This window comes from Gymnogyps californianus, chromosome 7 (assembly GCF_018139145.2).
Source record: "Gymnogyps californianus isolate 813 chromosome 7, ASM1813914v2, whole genome shotgun sequence".
Lineage (NCBI taxonomy): Eukaryota > Metazoa > Chordata > Aves > Accipitriformes > Cathartidae > Gymnogyps > Gymnogyps californianus.
This window is the reverse complement of record NC_059477.1, coordinates 9,277,040-9,301,547: the sequence shown is the minus strand read 5'-3', so window position 1 is coordinate 9,301,547 and position 24,508 is coordinate 9,277,040. Positions and strand designations below refer to the sequence as shown.

Below are 24,508 nucleotides of genomic sequence, written 5' to 3'. Positions count from 1 at the left end.
ATGCTGCTAAATAACCATCAGTAATCACACTCACCTCTCTATTCATCTAGTATTTTTTTACGTTAAGTATGCTTGGTCTTCAGAAAGGCCTGTGGCAGTCGGTTTCACAGTTGAATTTTGTGCTTTGTGAAGAGCAGTTTGCTGCTGTTTCAGGCCTATTGTCTAATATTATTGAATGCTTATGTGTTTAGTTATTAATAAGGCCAAAATAGGTCCCCAAATATTTATTTTTTTACTGATGAGTAAAGACTGTTGCTCAAACATAGGAATTCTTGGCTTTGGACAACTACGTACAGGATTTAATCTGTTAGTCTGACCTCTTACACAGTATATTTGCTAAGTTTATTTTAGCAAGTTACAGATTTATAAAGGTTATAGAATCATAGAATGGTTTGGGTTGGAAGGGACCTTAAAGATCATTTAGTTCCACCCCCCCTGCCATGGGCAGGGACACCTTCCACTAGACCAGGTTGCTCAAAGCCCCATCCAACCTGGCCTTGAACACTTCCAGGGAGGGAGCATCCACCACTTCTCCGGGCAACCTGTCCCAGTGCCTCACCACCCTCACAGTGAAGAACTTCTTCCTTACATCTCATCTAACTCTACCCTCTTTCAGTTTAAAGCCATTACCCCTTGTCCTATCACTACATGCCCTTGTAAAAAGTCCTTCTCTGGCTGTCTTGTAGGCCCCCTTTAGGTACTGGAAGGCTGCTGTAAGTTCTCCCTGGAGCCTTCTCTTCTCCAGGCTGAACAATCCCAACTCTCTCAGCCTGTCTTCATAGGGGAGGTGCTCCAGCCCTCTGATCATCTTCGTGGCCCTCCTCTGGACTTGCTCCAACAGGTCCATGCCCTTCAACAGGGCCCCTGTTGAGGGCCCCAGAGCTGAATGCAGGACTCCAGGTGGGGTCTCACGAGAGCAGAGTAGAGGCGGGGAATCACCTCCCTCAACCTGCTGGCCACACTCCTCTTGATGCAGCCCAGGATATGGTTGGCTTTCTGGGCTGCAAATGCACTTTGCTGGGTCACGTTGAGCTTCTCGTCAACCAACATCCCCAAGTCCTTCTCCTCAGGGCTGCTCTCAATCCACTCATCACCCAGCCTGTATTTGTGCTTGGGATTGCCCCGACCCATGTGCAGGACCTCGCACTTGGCCTTGTTGAACTTCATGACATTCGCAGGGGCCCACCTCTCAAGCCTGTCAAGGTCCCTCTGGATGGCATCCCTTCCCTCCAGTGTGTTGACCGCGCCACACAGCTTGGTGTCGTCAGCAAACTTGCTGAGGGTGCACTCAATCCCACTGTCCATGTCGCCAACAAAGATGTTAAACAGTATCCCAATACCGGCCCCTGAGGAATGCCACTCATCACTCCTCTCCACTTGGACATCAAGCCATTGACCACAACTCTTTGAGTGCGACCATCCAGCCAATTCCTTATCCACTGAGTAGTCCATCCGTCAAATCCATGTCTCTCCAATTTAGAGACAAGGATGTCACGCAGGACAGTGTCAAATGCTTTGCACAAGTCCAGGCAGATGATGTCCGTTGCTCTTCCCTTATCCACCAATGCTGTAACCCTGTCATAGAAGGGCACCAAATTTGTAAGGCACGATTTGCCCTCAGTGAAGCCATGTTGGCTTGTCACTAATCACCTCCTTATTTTCCATGTGCCTTAGCATAGTTTCCGGGAGGACCTGCTCCATGATCTTGCCAGGCACAGAGGTGAGATTGACTGGCCTGTAGTTCCCCAGGTCTTCCTTTTTTCCCTTTTTAAAAATGGGGGTTATGTTTCCCCTTTTCCAGTCAGTGGGAACTTCCCCGGACTGCCACAACTTCTCAAATATGATGGATAGTGGCTTAGCCACTTCATCCACCAGTTGCCTCAGGACCCACAGATGCATCTCATCACGTCCCATGGACTTGTGTACCTTCAGGTTCCTTAGATGGTCTTGAACCCAATCTTCTCCTATGGTGGGCGGTTCTTCATTCTCCCAGTCCCTGCCTTTGCCTTCTGCGTTATACAATTATGTTACACTTCTTGCTTTAAAGATTAATGCTTTGAGTTTTAGGATGAGAAAACATCTTCCTGTGGGCCAAGTAGATTTTAACTTATATGGTAACGTGCAACATTTTCAGTACAGAAATGGAGTTTGGTAGAGTTGCCAGCTCTCTTAAATCCTTTGCAAAGCCCTCTGCTTTGAGTTATTCCAAGAATCTTATTTTCTAATCTTCATGTTTAGGGAGAGTAATAGGAAGTTGGAACTTTAATATAGCTCGCAATTTAAAGAGATAAAGGTCACCCAACCTTATTTCCATCCCTGACTCCCTCAGATTCTAGGGCCCAGTTTGTGAGAGCAATAGCAGTACGCAGTACTGACTGCTTTATTCTCTCCTCAGTAGAGAAGGACCTCGGGTATACGGACTGGGAGTATGAGAAGACAACCTGTTAATTGGGTCTTTGGGTTCATGAGTGGCTTTCCATTAGTTTTGTCAACACACGTAGCAGTACAGTTTTTTTAGGCAAGGTCTTTTACTTAAACTGAGAGTCTACATCTAAGTTACTTACATAGAGTATCTTTAAGGTGACTATTAGAGAGTAGAATTTTTTAAAGAACTGTTTGAGTCTATGTTAGTGACTCAGGTAGTAATGTCAAATATGTTAAGCTTTAGACTATACAGAAGTATAGAGCTGAGAGGAGCCTCAGGATTTTTTTTTTTTTTTTACACTTGAAGTAGGGTTAAATATAGCTAGATGATTGCTTAGCAGATTTTCACCTAATGTGTTCAGAACCCTCTAACAGCAGGAATTCTGTTTTTTCTAGATATCCCACCTGAGTGCTCAGTTATTCTTTCAAGTTAAGATTCCTTAGTGTCTAACTTAAGTCTTTAGTATGTGTAATCAATATATTCCAGTCTTAGTTGCAGCTCTCTAAGAACATTTTGAGATACTTGCATTCCTTGCTCCTAGCCATCTCTCTTTAATAGGGATAAGGATAGTTATTCAGCCTTTACCATAGATTAAGTCTCTTGGTCTTCTCGGAATCCTCTGGAATCTCTCCAATTTGTGTACTTTACAGTTCATTACCAGACACCAGACAATATTTCAGCTGGAGGATTCATCAGAACCAAGTAGAGCAGAATAATTATCCTCCATATATTACAGAGATATTCTGTCACAAATAGCCCATGTAAATAGCGGCTTCTCAAAGCATTGGGTGCTAGGAGGCCACCACTTCTAGTTATTCATAAAGCTATTACTCTTACCTCTTTCCTCCTTGCATAACATAAACTTCCATCACAGTACATTTCTTTACCGCTTACCTTTTACCAATTTTTAAATCTTCTTCCTTGAACAGAACTTGTTTGTCAAAGAGTCAGTCTTGCGGAGCTACCGTTTTCCTCAAAGACTACAAAGAAAAAAAAATAATACTCATTTTCTCCTTCAAGAAACCTGAGTGCCATTTCAGCTGGCATTGCCTTTTATAGCTCCACCACATCAATCTGATAAGGCTTCCCAAGTGTATTAAATCTAGGCTGAGTGGGTACGCTTCAGCCCTTTGGTGCCTGCTGGTAGAGACTCTGCTGTAGCATGATACCTTAAGTAGTTCTTTTTGCAACAGCATTGCATTATTATTTGTGTTAAGTTCATGGTTGCTATAAACCCCTGAAAAATGTCTAGGCATTTGTTCAATAGAAAACATACTTGTAATCTCTGCATTTGATTCTGCTTTCTTAAGTGTAGTTGTCTTCATTTTGTTAGTTTCTATCTGATCTCCAAAGTGAGATGGTTTTGAATTCTGATCTTGCCCTTCAAAGTGTTTGCCTTCCCAAAAAGTAATCTGTAAATTATAGAAATCCTTGTTATTTCATCATCCAAGCAGATAACGAAAATATCAAATAAAAATTCATTAATGATTGGCTTCTGTATGACCTCAGCTAGGGTACCCTCTCAGTTTGATTGCAAACTGCAGGTAACTTAATATACTTTCAGATGATTGTGCCCTCCATTTCATAGTGATATCATCTAGGCTGTGTTTCCCTAGTTTGTTTATGAGAGGAAACTGCTGTGTATGGGGAAGCATCAGAAACATTACAGTTCAAAACATGAAGCTTTTTCAGAATGCTGCTTACTGAGCAACAACGTCATTTTAATCAGGGGGTTATGTAGGGGTTCCAGAGAAACAGATGCAGCCAAATTCCTGAACCTACTCTATGGTTTGGAAATATTCCTTCTATTGTGCATCTAACTGTGCTTCCCTTCTGGACTACAGATTCAGAATTACTGCGTCTTTTTATGTTGCTGTAGAAGAGTGAACTGCATACCTAATATTTAGCTTTACGTCTTTTTTGTGTTAGTGTCACTTCATTTTCAGCAAAAGCTTCCAGAGGCTGACATTGTTAGAGGAATCTGACTTCCCTTGTAAATCAGATCTCAGGACCTTTAAGGCAGAAATTTGCTTAGTTGAAATTTGTATCTTTCCTCTGTAATTATTCTCTGTTGCATCATGTAAAGTCCATTTGTCTTAGTGAGGGTTTAAGGAGAATTTGACTTTTGGGGAAGGATGAAATTTTAACCCTCTTCAGGAAAAAGTAGAACACTTCTCTGTTTTAAGCTTTTACTCTGCTTTAATCAATAAAGACTTGTCAAAATTTTAATTAGTAATTTTCTGGAGGGAGTTTGCAGTGTTTTATTTCAATTTTAGCCTGGCATATTTGTGAAATTTTACCTCACAACATTCTGAAAAGGTTTTATAATTATAGAAGTTTGTTCAGTAATGCTTTGTATATTTCCAATGTTAACTCTTTATAATAATGTTCTGAGACCTATGGGGAAACACTTGATAGCAATTTACATCAGATGTGTAATTTTTCTTGGTAGCAAGGTTCTTCAGTAGGTGAAAGTAAATGCCTGACATGCAAAAATATTAGATTAACTGCAAGTGCTAGTGAAATCAATCAGCAGTTTTTGAAAATAATAATAAAAAATATTAGTCCCTTGTGGGGGATGTTTGTTGCCAAAAAATGTATGTTGGCATGTCACAATAGGAATTGGCCTACTTCCCCTGGCTGCCCTGTATGGAAAAAAACATAGTCGCTTATTTCTTAGTTGTTTGAGGTTCTTGCATGGAATAAATAGCCAAAAGCTGTGGAGGAATTTGCTCTAAAGCTATCATATGAAGTTGTCGTCTTTTTTCAGGAATTGGTATTTCTAATAGAAATCATTCTCAATCACAGAAATAAGAAGAATTATGTGAAAAGGCGGCCAGTTCCTAAAATAAAGGAAGTTCTTACAAGGAGAGGTGAAGTCAATTTTCAGGAGTATTTTTACACTTTGCACTGCTTACATGTAATTTAAGCTGTAACATCTTTTTCTAATGCTTATTTTAATAGAAGAAACATCTAAAAAGTTTTCCAACTCAATATTCAAAATATCAGCTGCATCTTGCATTTTTCTAAACTACTTAAATTGAAATGTTATCGAGGGGAAGATGTTCAGTCAGTATTTTGTTTACTTAATGTATTAGTTATTTATTAGCATGTCTGTATGTTACCTTATGTAACATATAGCCTATATATCAGTGCTCTGACAGATCTGGACCACATTCATCAGAGAAAATGAGGGCTTAGATATGCAGTACAAGTTTAAGAGATTTTACTGAGACTAGAAATGTAATTTACAGCGAACACTTTCCAACAGCTAAATTAATATGATGTTTTCTTGAACAATGTTGTTAAGAGGCTTGCTACAGGTACCATGCAGATTCTACCAATATAGTTACAAACGTCTAAACTTACACTTTAGCAGGATTTGGTCAACAGTTCTTATTACATTAATATTTCTTATCAAGTAAATTGGTAGTGATGTCATAAGCAGCTTGTGTATTATACATTTTAGTCAGTAGAATTCCAGTACACAAAGGAGCTGGAGTTGAGCAATAGCTGTCCTTATCCTGTCCCATTTTTATCCAGGCTGTGTGGCTGTAACTCTTTAGGAATGTTCCTTTCACCGCCAACATATATGTAAAATTTCTGGCATACATCTGCAAATAACATTTTTTTTCCTTGTTCTTCCAAAATATGTTTAAAAAAGTGATCATCAATGTTGAATTTAAATTACATATTTGTAAAGTGGAATTATTTGGTTTTTTGATTGCCTGATGTTCTGTAGTCAGGACCAAAGCAGCATAAGAAAAAACACACCTTTCTTACTGCTGCAGATAAAAGCCACAAATAAAATTCTTTATTCCCAGGCTTTACAAGTTATCCTCTGAGTTACAACTGGCTGGACTGCTGCAGTAGGTGGGAGGAGGAAAGGGAGGGAATGTCTCAAAGATTCAGTGGTCCACAGCCTGAATCTGCCCCCTACCAAAACCAGTTCCCAGTGATGTAAAAGTAGGAGAGAAGAGTCTGTCCTCGCTGTCTGTGCCATTTGTGGGTATGGACATCTACGCAGACAGAGTCTTTCCTTCCGAGCAAGTTGCCTGGCATTGCTGTCTATCTTTTCTTGCAGACTAGTGAAACAAAATCATTGTGAACATAACACCTGATGTTTGCCTGTTCTTTTCCATAAAAAAAGTATTTAAATAAAAGTTGTGAGCCTGTATCTAAAACCAAAGTTAAAATCTTCTAAACCACTGAATAGTGGCATTTTGGTATGTTTAGCTGAAGTGACTGAAGACTGAAAGAGGAAGGTGGGAAGTGTAAAGACAACCGATTGCTTTACTTCATCATGATCTCACTTGAACTATGAGCTGTTAATAGAGAATCTCCGGAAAAAGAAGCCAGACAAATATCATAGGCTGCAATAATTGCAGCTGCTACATAAATGTTTAAGTTAGGTGTCTTCTGATATTCCTCAGGCATATAAAATACTAGGGGGGTGGAGGGGAAGCTCCTCATTTTCCTCTACATTGTAATATGTCTTTCCATCTGTTTATTTATTTGCTTTTAGGATGTATTTGTATAAGTTGTGTGCATATAGCTTTTATACAGAGGTGTAGATAGCAGCATTTTAGACTAACATTCAAAAACTAGGAAACATTAGAATTAACCATATCTGTAAAATCTCACATTTTTTGCCCACTTGTGATACAATTTTTAATTAGAGGAATGTGCGTTCATGAAGTGCACAGGTGGATATTGCTCACAGAACAAACAGCTATTAATTTGTTGTTTAATCTGTGGTGCAAATTTTATTGCAAACTATAGAAATTCTGCTTATTAGTTATTAATATACATATGTGCTTTGGGTGACTAACTGCAGCATATAAAAGTTCATGAAAAATTATTATTTTACATAGCACAGCACTTCTATACTGTAATGGACATTATTACCCCTTTAACCCTTTTTTTACAGCTAGGAAACTGGAACTTAGAAATGTTAGTGCTTCTTGTGACTTCTCCTGATTCTTCTTTTTCTTCCTTTTTATAAATATGTCATGCCTCTTGTCAGTCATCATGCTCTGAAACTTGAACATCTTTGGTTTTGTTTTAATTTATGCTCTAAAATCTGCCCTGAAGTAAGAGTAATTGTCATACTAAACCTAGATAAGCTGCTTTCCAGTTCTCTCTCTTCCTCTCCCCCTCCCTCTGGAAACTCGTGGATGCATACCACATAGAAGCTTGCGGCCTGTTTTGTTGCCAGTGCTTCAAAGCTGAAGGCAGCTTTTACTGTAAAATAGAATACAGATTTTGCAAGTAGTTATTTGTTGTACTTTGAAACAAATCTTTGTGAGATTGACTTGTGTACCACTTAGCTTCTGTAATATAGGATGTTGAAAGCAATGCTGAGGCAATGCTACGAAAGGATTCGCTCTTTGCTGATACTACAGTATATTTACCATCTGGCACATTGGTCTGCCTGCTAAGCTCCTGAGTATGATCATAGGGACAAATGGTGCACTTCATTTTGTAGCTAATCGGACTATAATATCAGCAGCTCTTGACACAACAGAAAATAATCACTGAATATTCAACGATTTGCATGTGATGTTACTCCCCAAAGGGCTTATCATAAAGCACTGTCTTGAAAACAAGTATTTTAAATTATGGGTCAGTACTGGTGCAGTAAGTAAAACTCCTCTCCCCTCCCTCTCCCAACTCTACAATGACCGAGTTGTTTAACGTACTCTATAAAAAGGAATGGATGCCACTATTTTACACCCAGAAAAGAAAGGCAGACTTCCTGAACGTACATTGTACAGATGTTGGTATTATACAATTGTACTGCACTGTGTTTGCATTTCTGTGCAATGTAATGACATATAGATCACATCATACAGCAAACATCACTTGTCTACTCTGAGACTAAAGTTGAAGTTTTAAGCTGTGCTTTCTAGATTTTTTTTTTTCCCCCCTGAAGCCTGTGTATGTTTAAAGGAGGTTTTATTTGTGGCTTTATGGGAAGCTTTCCTACCCCTGCACTGTTGACTGTCATTGCAGAGATTTTTGCAGGCTTCTGCACAGATTTGTTCTTTCCATTTAACACCAGACTCTTTCTTGCTAAAAGTTCCACTATTTTTCTCTAATTCTAGGCCTTCATATAGATGCCTAGTCTCATATTAAGAGTTCTCTCATTATTTCCCTCTCCTTCCCTTTATTACAGATCAAGGAAAAAAAGTTCTGAAGAGAATTATCTTTGCCTGCTTCTCCATTCTTTCATATTTCTGCTAATTTTTCTCATTTCCAGAAGAATTTGAATGCTCATTTTCTCCTTGAGTTAGTTTTAATCTGTTTTATACTTTCTAAGCACTTTTTCCTGAGAAATAGAACATCATTACAAAGTCCCCTCAATTCACGCCTGTCATCCCAAATAACTGTGCCCCTGTTTAAATAAAGTTCTGTTGCATCTACCTGTCTTTAAGAACAAGAAGTGTTTCTTCAGTTTTAAGATAAAGCCTAAGAGCTTAGTTATGCATTGATGCAAGTTGCTGAAACGAGTTCCCTCCCACTTGCTTGCCCTCCCTGCAGACATTAAGATGTCGTGAGATGGACATACAGATTTCTTGCAGTAGCTACATTTTTAGGTGATACAGAGGGACAAAGGGACAGAGCTTGTCTTCCAGAATTTTAGAAGTAATAAAACCCCCACACTTACTGTCTTTTTCTGAACATACATGGCCAGTTATGTATAGGGAAACACTGGAGAACAGCATTTGGGAAAAAAGAATGCATTCTAATTTAACACTAGAAAAAGTTTCACTTGCTAGTAATTAATTACTTTTGCTATAGGCTTTTCAGATCTAAGTCTTCTTACATCATCTCTTTTCTTTCTGTTGCAGCAGAAGTCTTGTGTCCATAAAAAGTTCTGCTTCCTCTGACATGAAAGAGTATTTTTTAACAGACATAGCGGACTGTTGATGCCAGGAAGTTTTGTAGGCTTACTAAATGTAAGTCTTAGAAAGTAATACACAGTAGTGAAAAAGAAATGAGGAAAACATTCTTAATTCTGGAAATAAGTTATTTCAGAAAATTCTAAGTAATCAGAAGGAATTCTTGGTAGAAATTTTAATGTTTGCATCATGGTTGTCAAGGCGCAGTGTCTGCAGGCCAGACTGGACCATGAGACCGAACTGTTCAACCGGCTGCTTTTTGCTTTGGAGGAGCCAACGTACATGGAAAGGGAGGACATGAAACTGCAGGCACTCAGTCCCTGCTGCGGAGGCATGCGTTTAGCTGCCACCGTGGCTTCTGTATGGTCTGCCAGGTAGGATCGCAACACTAGTCTGGGTGCTCACCATCAGAAGACCAGATCAGTCCCTGCAGGTTACGCAGGGGAAAAAATATGGCTATTGCAGATAACTACCCTAATAAAAACGGTTTGAGATCATTGATAAGTTTTGGCTGGTAGTAGAAAAAAAAAAAAAATCAAAACAGGGCTTTTAAAAAGTCAATCTAAATTCTGTTGATAAAGGACACTCATTGTAGCAGCATTGGTGCACAGAATGGCCTATATATTTTTTTTTCCCAGGTTTCACTGTAAGAAGAACCTGACCTAAATGATTACTATTAATGTAGTTGGATCAAATTTGTTTAAATAATTAGGGGTCAAGAGAACAAGCCTGAAACATCAGATATTATTACAGATAATCTATGTCCAGTCAGCTTATTGTGCTTCTGTATGTCTGTAGGAATTCGAACTGAGAATCTCTAATACATAATCAGTATGTGGAAATTAATATTTTATATTTAAATTACATTAATTTTTTATGTTTTAAAATACCACACTAAATGATTGAAAAGCTCACAAAAAGCACTGTTTTTTAATTATATTTTTAATACTTGTATAGAGTTGATTTATATGTCATCAACCAAAGAAACTGATATTCTTAGTCCAGATTGATCTGTTATGCTGCATTGCTCTGGTTCACTAAGTCATCTTGTCTGTTAGTATCTACAGATAAAAATGGATTATGCTCTTTGGAGTGGTCCATAACATTAATGATGAATAAAGATTAATTTTGATTCAGTTTAAGATTTGCTGTGTCTGGATGCAGGGGGTAATGCTCTTACATCAGTGATTTTTGATCTAACATAGCTATAAGCTCCTGCTGCTTCCTGAATCAATTCCATTCGCTTACTTTGCCAACTAATGCTTTTGAAAACATTTTTGCTGCACCTTGGCTATTTTTACACATCTGTATTCAGATATATTTGCTGTTTGTTGTGTTATGCTCAGTTTGTTTGTTGATTGCCACATTTCTCTTGTGGTTCTAGCCCTACCAGGAACTGTATTCTCATGCAGTTAAAAATGAGTGTAATCATTGGATGTGAACTGTTACAGCAGGACCTGCACTGCAGACAATATTAATATTGTCTATTATCATAAAATTGTTTGCTTGAACAGCTAAAAATTCTTTATCAGCCTAGTGAAGATGATAGAAGCAACATTCCTGAAGGCCTTTTCTGTTTGTATTTCTTTTATTCTGTCACTTATGCTTTCCTAGGCAGTGATTCCTTTACTGTCTGAGTTAGGTTATTTAGTAAATAGACAAGTGTGATTTACGGTTTTGCTGTGACACAGATCTACTTTTCTGTATGTGAACAGATGTTTATGTATGTCATTCAGGAAGGGCATATTTATTTTGCTCTGTATGGTTCTCTGTTGTGGTAGCCCTCAATTTCTTAATAACTTCCCTAGATGTGATTTCTCTGATTTACTAATATGGGTCATTCTCAATTTAAGATAATACAGCCTTCTGGCTACAACTTAACTTTTATGATTTATAGTAGCTGTATTCCATTTCTCCATCTATCAGTAATTTGCACCTTGTTTTTCATTAGAAAAATACTTTTAATAAGGTTCTGTATTCATCATGAGAAAAAAATGGAAATCAGTGATAAATTTTATATATACAGTCACATAATGACTTTTGAAATATGGCATTGAGTAGGAAATATGTGTATGGGAAGTAAAATTCAGATACCCTACTGGCTTTTTCAGAAGCTTGTTGAGGAATTCAGACCAAACTGCCTATAATATTACATGCCTCCTTGAGGTGCGCTGAGTCTAATGCTGAGTTGAGTTGTAACACAGTGTTTTTAAGATGAATATTTTAATATCCATGTAGTAATAAATCTGGAATTTGTAAGCAAACACCTTCATAACCAATCTATCTCCAATAATATATTTTCAGACCACCATTTCTGCTCTTATCTATGTTTTTGATTAATTCATATATAAACCCTACAGAAAGATTGTTTAAATTGATTGCTTGTTAATTTCTTAGCTCCTTAACTTCTAGTCTCATTCTTCAAGTATCCTTTACAAAATTCAAACATTCAGCTGTCAGTGGAAAAAAGTTTCATGCCGGTATTAAGATAAACTATCTGGATTAAAAAACAAGCCTGATTCACCATAGGAATCTATTATCTTGGAAAAGTCTGAAGGAAGACATTAGCTTTAGTATATATTTTAAGATCATGAAAGGTAGGACTCTGACAGTGCAGGATATAGTGTATTTTAATAAAGACATTATAGCATCAAGACTTGTATGTGTAAATGCTGGGACTATTTGGTGAAGTGAACACAGCCCAACTGCAGATATTTTAATAGTGTGAAGGGCCTCCTAGGTGGGACTCTAGCTGTGTAAGATTTCAGTTAATTAAAAAAAATAAATTACAAAATCCAGAAATGGAGGAGGAATGTATTTAGACTTCTGACTGGAAGAGTTTGTTCTTTACACAGGATACTATTAAACTAATAAGTCCTCTATATTAGATGGAGCAGGTTAACATACAGTGAATGTGTTAAAATAACCATTTGGGAAGTTGCAAATAAACATATGAAAGCACATGATCACCAGTTTAATAAATTACTGGGGTTTGTACCCTCAAAGCATTAACTCATTTTTCTCTCCTAATTTTATCTTAATGTTGGATTATTTAGAAATTATCTTCAAAGTAGTAAGGACATATTTGCACCATTTTCTTTATAATGGATAAGAAGAAAATATAGTTTTACTCTTTTAAATATATATCTGAAATTAAGCTCTTATCTATACTATAAAACTTGAAGTCTATCTAGAAAACAAATCCAATTATGGCTTAAGCACTTGAGAAAGTGAAATCTGATTTAATTACTTCTTTTAAAAGAAATTACCTCTTTCATCTTTTTATTACTAAAACTCTACCGTTATTTTTATCACTATGAAAAAGAACAAGCTTGGAAGAGAAGCTCTCTTCATGGAGTTCACACTCTAGTCTTTGTTACTTAATACTCAGCAGAAAATTTGAGTCCTTATACAAACTTCTGATTGTCTAGAAAATAAGCCAGAAAAAAATGCTTTATGATAGATAGCATTTGTATTCTTAGATATGGGATTAGAAAAAATTAATTTAAACATTAGAAAGAGCTAAATGGGCATGCTTTTTTTTAAGTTTAGTTATCTTTATAAAAAGGTCGTCATTATTGCTGAACATGCATAAAAATAACAGCAGGCTTTACCCAAATGCAGTGAAAATATGCTGTTAGGATATAAAAAAAAAAGTTGGACGTGATGAAGTCACATTTCCATTTCATTTAAGAGTTCTAGAGCTGGTTTAGGAGTGAATGTAGCTTTACATGTAGCTTTGCGTTAGCAAGAGAACTAAATACAGGGCCCTTGCCCTTGCGGCTGCCCAGATGAGATCTACAGCCTCTGACCAGTCCTCAAGTGAAAGGGCTGAAGGACAGATAAGGGATGAGACATAAGATTGTACCCTATGCAAATAAGATTCAGATATTTGCTCAAATCCCATTTGGCTCCTTGAAACAGCAATACCTCATGTGTATAGATTTGGCTTGGTCTGTGGATATAAAATTAAGTATGATAACCAGTTACTTTAAGTGTCCATTTCTCAGGAAATTAGACTGGAATCTTAAAAACTTCATACATCTATATTAAAACTCGAGACTGGCAGATACTCATTTTACAGAAAAACTTGAAGATATTTTCAAATTTAGTCATATATCACTCTAATGGAATAAGCAGTGACAATTAATTTCTTGCTGGGCAGAACTGTAAAGAGAGGCCAGGGAAGAATGCATGAGAATGGTGTGAGGAAATGGATGTAATTTTTATTAAATTGAGATAACTTTTTAAAATTTTAATGTAAAACCCACCCAAAGATCTCTGTAGATAAGCAAAATGAAAAGCTGTTCTTCTATGTTCTACTCTCTTCTTAAAAGCCTATAAAATATATAACGCTGGTCCAAGCAAGTATTACCCAATTAATCTCAGTGTTTTTGATGGAAAGTATGAAATACTGCAAAGACATTTGTGAAGACTAGTAGCCTTAGTTGGGTAAAGTGCCATTTTTCTAGCATCTAAACAAGTAGAAATGTTACTTAAAAATCTATTACATCTTCATTAGACACTGACTTCTTTTGGCCAATGATATTTAAGATATCTTAGTTTTAATAGAAAAATTGGATGGATAGAAGGACTAAGCAAAGGGAAATTTAACAGTGAGGAAAGGAAGTAAGCTGAAACAGTGGAAAGGAAGAGAAAGAAAATATTTGTATGAAGAAACTTCTTGTGAAATAGTAGAGGGTTTTGTCTCCAGGTAGGATCTAACACACATTTCTATTGACATGTATCACGTAGATAAGCTTTGAGAAGTGGGACTCCTTTACCCATGTGTTGTGGTTGTACCCACTAATCCAAATATTCTTGGATTACTTCAAATATTATTACTAAATAATAGTAACTTTGTCAGATAACCATTTTTCTTTAAATTTGTCAGTTTGCCTCTTGAACATTTATCTAAATTAAATTAATTGTGTGAACTTAAAATATGTATTTTTATTGGGCCTTGCTGCTGCTCACTGCCTAAATCAGAAAATATGTGATAGACAACACCAGGAGCTCTTCTGCTCTTGAGGGAAGTGTCTCATCAGGAAGGACTGCTAGAGAAGAGGGCTAGACACTTAGAAATGTGAATTCTATTTCTGACTTGGAGAATAAAAGTCCCCAGGTTAAATAAGTGAGTTTCTAACCACATACTTTGAATTTTAATCAATAATGCTGAAGGCTTTCCTGCTTGAAGTACTATGTTGGTAAAGTAGGTAATTATCACATTATAAGAATAGTTAATTATTATTTCTTTAAAAAGTATTATAATTACAACTTTGTACAATTCAAGTATATTCAAAAAGTATTGGCTTTTTTTTTGTTGGTGGTTTGAAGTATGTGCAAAAATTATAGATGGGGTAACATTAGCAAAAGGATGTCAACTCCCTTAGTAGTCTAATGGAGAAAATGGGGTCACTCGTTTCTGTTGCTGTCACTCATGGGTTTTTGAACTTAATCTCTGTATGACTCATCAATCTTTTAAAGCATAGACTGCTATTTCAGCCAAATCATAAAGGTAATATGATGCTTTATTAGTATTTGAACCATAAAAGGCCTTGTAATATTTTGTTGAGATGTGCATGGTAAATCTAATATTTTAATTGTAGAGCAAAGCAAGAGGTGTGTTACATTGGATTATGGTTATGATTATTTTTACCGGTAATTTTGTAACTGTGTCCTTTGCTTATGCTCCATGCATAGGGAGTTGGCCTCTCAGTCCATGGACGTTTCCGAGTTGCTACAGAAAAGACACTTTTTGCAATGCCAGAAACAGCAATAGGTAAGTATTTTAACAGATTATCACATGTTAATGTGTTTAAAGTTTCACTGTTTGTGTGATCAGGATGAAATGTCTTTGACTGAAAGCAGTGGCGGTAATGAAAGAACTTTAAAAAGGAATTGGAGATGACCATATATGGAAAGTATTTTCTATTAAATTAATAGAAACTTATCTGTATTCTGGGAGGTTGATCATTGAGGTTCTTAACCTGCGGTTTACTGTCTAGAGTGACACAAAGACTGTCAGGATACAATTTTTCACAAATGGAAGTAGATCTGAGGAACTAAGTTTTTGCTACAGATACAGGCAGATGAAGTCTGAAGATCCCAGTGCAGGTATGTCAGCTTTACATTTGGAACTCAGTACGAGTTGAACTGGCTGTACTACAAGCTGATCTGCAATGTTAATGAGACAGATTTTGAAATTCCAGCTTTTCTTGTAGATTATTAACATAGACCCATTACAGCTGTGTACAGGTGAGATCACAGTGTCTTTTTTTTTTTAAATAGCAACATGTACCTTGTGTTTTCTAATATTTGATCCTACAGCTTCTTTGTCAACTCTGAGAAGTACAAAAGAAAGTGTTGTGTCTGAGAGCTATATGAAGATGGTGGTATGGCTCAAGAAAATTCAGTCAGATTAAAGTGAACCCTCCTGTGAAATCATTCACGTTTCTCTTCAAGCCAATCCTGGCACCAACAGGGTATCCACATTGAACCTATTATTGTCTGGCATATATACTCCATTAATGCTTTCATCAGTGTTTAAGTCCCTTCTCCCTGCCTATCAACAGTGTTTATGAAGAGTGCTCAAAACCTATAACCTATCCTGCATTTCTCTCCTGCAAAATTTCTAGTTTCTACATCTTTAAGGCAAGGCAGCTGAAGGATGATTGCAATTGTTCTTATCTTTATGTCCTCGAGCAGGAGAATGAGGCTAGTCTAATATGTGGCCCTATTGAGCACATTTATTCAGAATGGAGAACGTTATCTGGTGGTTAAACAGCTTAAATGGCACCAGACATGGTGCTATTAGGTTCAATCATAGTTTCACCTCAAAGAATTAGTTGTAAGGAGTAGTGACCATTATTTTCTTAAAAGAATTTCCAAATAGTTACATAATGTTAAAACTAAGAAATAATGTTAAAAAAAATCAGGACTCAGTTCTGAAAAGAGAATAAAAGTTATAATATTCTGCTTTTGTTGAGAATATTTTAAGTACAATAATGTCATTACAACTAAAATTAAAGTGCATGCTTAGCTAGTGATTGGATTTTTGTACTGCCCCCATTAGTAATGCTTAAAAGGTCTAGCATTTTTCATATTTTTAAAGGGTGTCTTACACATATTATCTATTGTTTATTGCTATCCAGTCTTTTTGAAAGATTTCACAAGACTTATTCTGAAATCCTTAAAATATTAAATAAGCTGTGAGCATCAGGTCAAATAAAACATAATAAATCTCCCCAAATGTAAGCAAGCTCATTATCATTTTAACTCCTGAAAAAAATATTAGAGCAATTCCTGCTAGATGATAAATGTCGTGTAATTTTTCTGAACAAATAAGTTTGGGATGAGAAAAACAAACCTATCGCAGCCCTCCAAATATTTTTCTCTGCTGAAGGAAAACTTAGTAAACTAAATAGTTCAAGCATTAATACAACATGAATTTGCTAAACTCCTGAAGTTCATAATCAGTTGTTGTACAAGAAAACCATTTGAAGGAAACAATATATATATTTTTTTTAAAACTAAACAGAGAGGTTCTTTGGCATATAAAATTGTTCTAATAATAAAGATACCTTCTTTGCTTTCTTCTTCAAAGGTAAAGATATGAGTAGTCTTATATTAACAAAAATGATGTACTTTATGTACGTTTTGTGTTGACAAGGACTTAAACAAAAATAGACTGTGAAGACATGTAAAGGAAAAGCTTAGAACTTGCTTAGGAAAGAAAGTAATTAAAACCCTTTTAGGATCAATTAGAAGTAAAGCCACTGAAATCTGTCTGGATTAAAGGGCTTAGCTGTTTTGATCTCTGTGGTGTATGTTTAAAATGTCTAGCTGTCTAGATACTGTATTAATCAATTTTTTCATATGTTCACTTATTTCAGTAGGCATTACACCTTTTCTGTGAAATGAAAACAAAGCGTTCATTCAGCTGCTACATTTTCACACAACTATACTGCATTTATACACTACCATAAATAAAAAGATACAGATAGATATACCAATTTGCAAATAGAAATAAAAGGCAGTTCTAGATTATAGGAGTTTGAAACTGACATAGATAAGATAAAGCACTGGAAAGCAGCTTAGATGTAGGAGGGTGTGGAAAAACCACTGGTAGGAAGAACAAAAGGTGAAAGTATATTGTAAGAGGTGGGCATTAAGGTGATGTTATAATAATAGTGGACACTTTCTTGTATATCCTTCTAAGTTTTTAGCTTTCTATAAGTCATTTACTAATAAATTTCCAACCACCTCTGCAAGATAAGGTAGGAATGTAGTAGCACTACCTTTATCTTATGCTTGGCAACTGCAGCGTTTCACAATTCGGATTATAGTGAAGTGTGTTGCATCTGTCTCAGCACAGATTGCAAGTCAGCTTTACAGCATACAGGTTTTTAGCCTGGTCAGCCTAGCAGACATTCAGTTCTTCTCTTATTTAAGTAGGGATTTGAGAAATAATTGGTAAACGCTATCAAAAGGAAAAAAATCAAGTATATGGAATACGTTAAGAGAAACCCAGTAGCAAGCAGAAACATATGGGAAGCATTATTGAGAGAATTAAGAGGAATATGTAGAACAGGGACAAGAGGAGTAAAATTATAAGAAAAAAGGAAGACAGGGACCTTGAAAAGGATACAGTACAAGCTATAGCAGACTACGTTTATGCAACCAAGTTTGAAGGTGTAACTAATCCACTTTACTAATCCTGTTTGTAAATTCCTTAATAATTAAAGAAACCTTCATTCAATTTAGTTTTATTCACCTCTAAAGCAACTTAAGCTAATCAACTTCACAGTTTATTTAGAACTAATTTCCCTGTGTATGGCCATGTGGAAGGGCCCTATAGATCCCAATAGGAAGATGGCTTTTCCTCTGGAAACCTACTGGAGCATGGGGAGAACAGTACTTCAGCATCGGTATTTTAATTACAGCAAACAGGAAAAGGTTGTTGCTCTTGCTGTCCTAGTGGATGGGGAGAATAATAATTGCCTTTTTGCTTTGGAGGGCATTTGTAAGAGAAGTTTCATTTTGAAATGAGGGATTTTTTTTTTCAGTACTAGAATATCCAAGGGGAGACAGATGAATAGAAACATAAAATTAAATGACAGTCTTGGCATCAACATTATAGATATGATGGCTCAAACTGAGAAGGTAAAATGCAGAGTAGACTATTCAGAATGCGCGTACAGATGGAAAAGAAGGTAAGTGATGAATTTCGGTTAATACAGCTTAGGGCTTTTAAAGGGCGCCAACAAGACATTCAGCATTTTAGGAGAAGAACTGTATGTCTCAGTAGCCTGTGGGATGAGGAATAAATCAGTTAATGGCAACACGCACACCAGTGGGAATGGGAATAGAATACTACAACTATAACTGATAGGAAGTGGCTCCTAAAAACAACGTTGTGATGTATTAGAGGCAGCAGAACTAAGGGAGGACCAAGAGGGAACCAGAGGAGAAGCTGAGAGATGGGTGAGAACATAAGGCAGTGATGAACTTTAAAGATTATTGAGAAGAGGAAAACACTGAAGAGAAGCTGTCTGAAAGAAACCTCCCCTTGATTCCGTCCAAGGGGGAGGAATATTCAGGGACCACTAATTTCCCACATCTTAAAATACTTGTAATAGGGTCTTTCTATAATACATACATTGACTTTTTTGTCACTGAAACCAATTAATTGTGAGTGAAATATTACCACCTTCTATCAGAACCCCATTTAAACTCCTTACATACATCTTAATGTTCCCAGTTAATATCTCCGCTTTGGCAAGTGTTTTCCAAGTTTCTTATTGCTCATTTGTATTCTTTTTCATTTATTTTCATGTTTCATTTAGTCTCTCAGTGAAAAAAAACAACACCATACCTTTAATTTCTTCAAAAGACATTCAGTTTCATGAATGCACCATTGGTGATTATTTTGAAGTAGTAACTGGACACTGCTTCTTTCCATGTCAATGTCTGAGATTGATACAGCTAAGCTTAATTTTTAAGTTTAAGTATGTTAAAAGTTACAAAAAGTGTTTGAATTTATTTTGTGATTAATGTATATAACAGAATAAGGTAGATGTTAACAAAGTGATGATTTTAAATACTTGAGCTTTGATAAAACTAGTTATCTATTTCTCAATTACAACTTTTAAAAGTCTTTTAAATTTTATTCACAGCTTTGAATTTTTAAAAGTTACCCTACTCTGTAGATTTAAAAAAAAATATAAATGTAAGACAGTCACTAAACTGGAAAGTTTTATAGTTTTTTTTAAATTGCATGTTAGTTATAGTCCTGTCAAAAAGCCAGGTATTAGGTCAGCATCTCATGCCTCCACCTTCAGGAAGACCCTGGCAATATTGTTGATCTATTAATGAATTCTCAGCCCCAAAATTTGTTCAAACTTGGCTGTGCAAAAGTCACTTCATCATTGCTAGATATTTTTATCATAATAAAAGATTTCAGAGAAAAAGCAGCATCCAGTTTGAGTTTGCACAAATTATTTCACAATTCTTTGTGTCACTTCTGTTTTTTGCTGAGAGCACGCTCGATTCTTCAGGCATCTAAAAATTTCTCAAGTTGTTGCCAAATAGAATGAACACTGTTGTCTGGTATAAGTTTGTAAATTATGTGCCAGTGGAAAGGATACAGTTTGGAAGGTGTTCAAGAGTTTGCTTTTAGGAACGGTTTTGATGACAGAGAAATGTCAAACCAAGTCAAAAAGAAACTTGGGCAAGAGAGCAATGCCTAAGTCAGGGAGATAAAAGTGAGACAAGAAGAAATGGCTACTAAGTTACATGCACGATTAGGGCAAGTTCTTCTCCCTTCACATTTTTTTTGTTTTGTTTATTGCAGGCCTTTTTCCTGATGTAGGTGGAGGATATTTCTTGCCAAGACTATCAGGAAAGATTGGCTATTACCTTGCACTAACAGGATTTAGGCTGAAAGGAAGAGATGTACTAAAAGCTGGCATTGCTACACATTTTGTAGAATCCGAAAAGGTAAGCTGCTAACCAGTGCTAGCAAGGGCACAGCCTACAACCATAATGACAAATGAGTTGTGTAGCACACCAATATACTTTTACCAACTTGAGCGTATGCAGAGGCGTAATTATATTAGCTGGCCGTGCACTGTGAACGGGGATCATAAGATACTCTCAAGCTGTCATTGTAACACTTGCCAGCTAGTGACAGCTTTGCTTGGAAGAGGGAGCAAATGTTGCTGTATTCATGGTTCTGCTGTTGAGGGGCATGATTTACTGAGCATAATTGAAGTTGCTTGAAAAATTGTATAATTTAGACAGCAGTGTCTGAAATTAGAGATTATTTCTACAACTGCAAAGTTTTTAAGCTAGGTAACACCCCATTAATGTGTTCTTTATCAGTCTCCTTAACAGATATCCTATTTGTTTCTTAGAGTGGCTGTAAGAAAGTGTAAAAATTAGTATATTTGATAAAGTCAGTCATAATATTCCAGTAACTTACATGGACATAAGTGAAGGAGAAGCAATGACTTGCTTTCCTTCTCTGTGTAAAGACCCGTGACTGTCATTGTGGAGCTGGTTAGATACTATTTTGAGCATAGCATGGTTGCCAGGCTCCTGCTCTTTCCTCTCAGACTGTTGTAGGCTGGCTTTACCTGCTGCAGCTGTAGCACTGCATTGGGGGTCGGCTTGGGAAGCGGAGTTCTTTGCTGCTCCCTGCAGACGTAATTAAATCCAAATGGTTCAACACTGAAGAGTGAACTCTGGCTCCTTGTCCTGTTTACTTGGTACCTCTAAGATCTGTCCAAAAGTTGGTGGGGTGGGGGTGTTTATATACGTATATACTATATAGTACTATTACCATAGCAGTAATAATCCAAGTAGTACATTTTGTTGTACTTACTTTTAATTAAATCTTATTTTTAATAGCTACCTGCCTTAGAGAAAGACCTGATAGCACTGAAATCTCCTTCAACAGAAAATATTGCAGACTTATTGAACTCTTACCATGTGAAGGTAATCTGATCAGTTATGGAAATCAAGCAGAATTGTTAAATATATGTAAATACAAATTCTTTTTTATCCATGCTACTGATCATTTGTTTTATGGTTAAAAAATAATGGGTTTCCAAACTCTTTGCACTCTATAAAATACTAATTTGTAGCACTAATGCCTACAGTGGTCAAAATTAAAATTTAAAAATCTTTCTTCACTTTTTATTCATTTTGGATACCCCTCAAATTCCTATTGTGATCAGCTCGCTCTCTTTCTGTGTGTGCATGGAAGTTTCCAGCCAGTAGCATGATGATGCAGAAAATATATTGCTGCTTAATTTTCCCCCTGTTATTCTTGGATTTCTAGCACACTTTGCAGAAGGCAAAATAGGTAGCCACTAGCAGACTGCACTTGCCATCATGTACAACTCCCAATCTGGGGAGTTAGCCTGAAATTCAGGGAATCTGACAAACACAAACTACAGGGGCAGAACTACTGGCCTAGTCCAGAAGCTGCAGAAGTTATAGTGCCAGTTACTAAATGCTACACTGCTGACTGGGAAGTGGATGTTATACTTCCATCCCAGAAACTTTATCGACCTGAAGAAATATTTTGCTAGCTTGATGCATTTGATGTAAATCTTAGCATTATTTTGATGCAGACCATCTGCAGTCCAGATTTGAAGCCTGAATTTAAAGGCTGAAGTTGTTCCTTTAATTTCTCAAGTATTTTATATGTTTGTAACCTTGAGATAATTGAAAGACTGTGAATAAGCACAGCATTTATCAATAGGATAAGTATTAGCAGAGTACGATACATTGTAGGGAAAGCATCTGAGGTCTTAAAGCAATATTTCCAGGGGGAGAAAGGTGCTGTTTTCCCAGTGGACAAACTCATAGTTCTCTGTTGTGATTTTGGAGGTGAATGTAACTGTATTGATAATACATAATTAGTATTTGTAGTAGTCCCATGTAACAATGGGCATGAAAATAAAAGGTTTTGGCTTTATAATCAGTTTATTCAGTGGTTATTTGAGCTGTTTTGATGTGCATTGTAATTTATTTCAAAAGAAACTTCTGGAGTCAAATCAGGGTTCAATGTATTCAGTCATTCTGAGTATTACTCCCCAGTTGTTTGGCTTTAAAATGAGCAGTGTCTACTCTTGTTATTTCTGGTTTGGAATTACTAAGTTCATATATAAAGATTAATTAGAAAAATAAATGGGATAAGCTAATTTAAAGAGTAGTACTGATTATTGTGACAAAATAGAAAGCTATGAAATAAGAGTGATTACATGTTGCAGTATACTGCTTTACAAGATGATATTGAATGGAGAAGGAAGCTGTGTACTTTTAGTTATCAGAGCTGAAGTGACAGGGAACCTTTCTCAGCTTCAGCTCTGTTACTGAAACATCTGCTTATGTCCTAAACCGCTTAATGCCAGAAGATATGAAACATTTGACAGACTTTCCACATAAGGCCAACAGATCTTTCACATTCTTTAGTTGTCTAAATAAAATTTTGTAAAATGACAGAGAAAAGCTAGAGAAATGCATTTTTTTCTTTTTTAAAAAAATAAATATATACATGCCTGTATATTTTTTAAGAAAATCAAACTTTTTTTTAAACATTCTCAGGTTTTTTAGTAGATTTATCTACACTGGTTTTCTTAGTGTATTTGATAGAAATGTATTGATAGAATAATCATGATTACTTGTGTACAAGATAACCACCCAGTCAAATATGCATACGTAGTAGCTCAGAGCAAGCACTGCATTGAGGTGACATCTTTAACATTCACAAGATAAAGTGACAAGTTCATTTATACACACTGCAAAATTGTAATTCATTAAAAATGTCAGTGTCTTATGAATATTAAATGTTCAGTTATGATATTATGATATTTCTGTAACACAAGTCATTGAAATTTTTCAGTACTGATAAGCTTTTCAGTCTAAAATACCGAAGTAAAATATGTATTTGCTTTTTAAATAGAGCAAAGTTGATCAAGAAAAGGAGTTTGTACTTGATGAACATATGGAGAAGATTAACAGGTATTCACCAATCTTTCCTCTTTTTTATTCTTTTGGATAGAGAACATGAAGTTAAATCCAGTAACAGTATCAGTGTTCCACAGATAAGGTGATAGAAGTGACATTCAAGTTAGTAATTTAAACTATTTTTGTCTTTAGGGAGCTTTATCTGAAGCTCATTAAATATTTCACTCATCAGTATATTAAATACTTCAGCATAGTTGCCCGATTCATACACCCTTATATTAAGCAACTACCCTATGGCACATTAAAATGAACATTTTCTATAGAAATTGGATGGAGATTTGTGAGAGTAATTGTTCAGTTGGACAGGAAATGTTACGTAGTGCATTTATACTCATTGGTATAAGGCCATTTCTATGATTGTTTGGAACTTCGGTGTATCAGAAGGAGAAAGAGAAATAAGTGAGAGTCATAAGAAGCAGATAAAACTCTTGAAGAAGGATGGCAGTAACTAAGTTTAGAGACGAAAGATGTTGACACCAAACCAGTGGAATGGAGCTGATATCTGTATTTTTATAACACATCAAATCTTTAGCTAAGACTGATGGTAGTAATTAAAGATTCTGTATAAATGTCAGAGTTTGTGAGTGAGGTTTATTGAAATGCTAGAGATTTGTAAAGGAAGAGGAGATGCCTGTCAACTGAGTTACTTAAAGCTGAACAACATGGAACACATTGCTAAGAAAAGCCAAGTCAGGTGGTTACGCTCTGTTTCTAATGTCTGTGTTACTAGCACTTCATAGGGAAGAGGAAGGCTGAAGCAGTTCATTCATTTATTAACTTATTTTTTTTCTTTTAGTCTTTTTTCAGCAAATAGTATGGAAGAAATTGTTAAAAAATTAAAGCAAGATGGTTCTCCTTTTGCCATTAAACAGCTAGAGGTAATGTCTTCTATGTTATTTTTGTTACAGATTTTAAGTCTAGTTCTGTACTTTCTTATCATGGGGCAGACTTTAGTCACCTTATTAACATAACTAATACACTACATAACACCAGTAGGACATTGGACTGAGATCCTCAGGTTCTTACATATAGTCCTGTGGGATTGTCAGTAGTTCTACTCAGACAAGAATATTCCTCTGTAAAACCACACAATGAATACCATCATATGTTGCATAAAATCATAATCTAGTAAAAAACC

At 36.1% G+C, this 24,508-nt stretch overlaps 1 protein-coding gene and 1 long non-coding RNA gene across 3 annotated transcripts in view; one reads left to right on the top strand and one right to left on the bottom strand.

Moving 5' to 3' along the window:
* The window catches only part of HIBCH (3-hydroxyisobutyryl-CoA hydrolase), a 48,451-nt gene that overhangs the window by 10,854 nt on the left and 13,089 nt on the right, over positions 1 to 24,508 (top strand). For both annotated transcript variants that reach the window (XM_050899776.1, XM_050899775.1), the window contains exons 7-11: positions 15,034 to 15,112; positions 20,186 to 20,331; positions 21,244 to 21,330; positions 23,306 to 23,364; positions 24,167 to 24,248. In XM_050899776.1, the coding sequence (XP_050755733.1) occupies positions 15,034 to 15,112; positions 20,186 to 20,331; positions 21,244 to 21,330; positions 23,306 to 23,364; positions 24,167 to 24,248 (453 nt within the window). The remainder of the gene's footprint in view (positions 1 to 15,033; positions 15,113 to 20,185; positions 20,332 to 21,243; positions 21,331 to 23,305; positions 23,365 to 24,166; positions 24,249 to 24,508) is intronic.
* Positions 3,326 to 24,508, bottom strand: part of LOC127018264 (uncharacterized) — a 32,296-nt gene continuing 11,113 nt past the window's right edge. Inside the window, exons 3-4 of the long non-coding RNA XR_007766733.1 lie at positions 3,702 to 3,837; positions 3,326 to 3,405 (exon numbers count right to left, since the gene is read on the bottom strand). This is a non-coding gene — a long non-coding RNA (uncharacterized LOC127018264). The remainder of the gene's footprint in view (positions 3,406 to 3,701; positions 3,838 to 24,508) is intronic.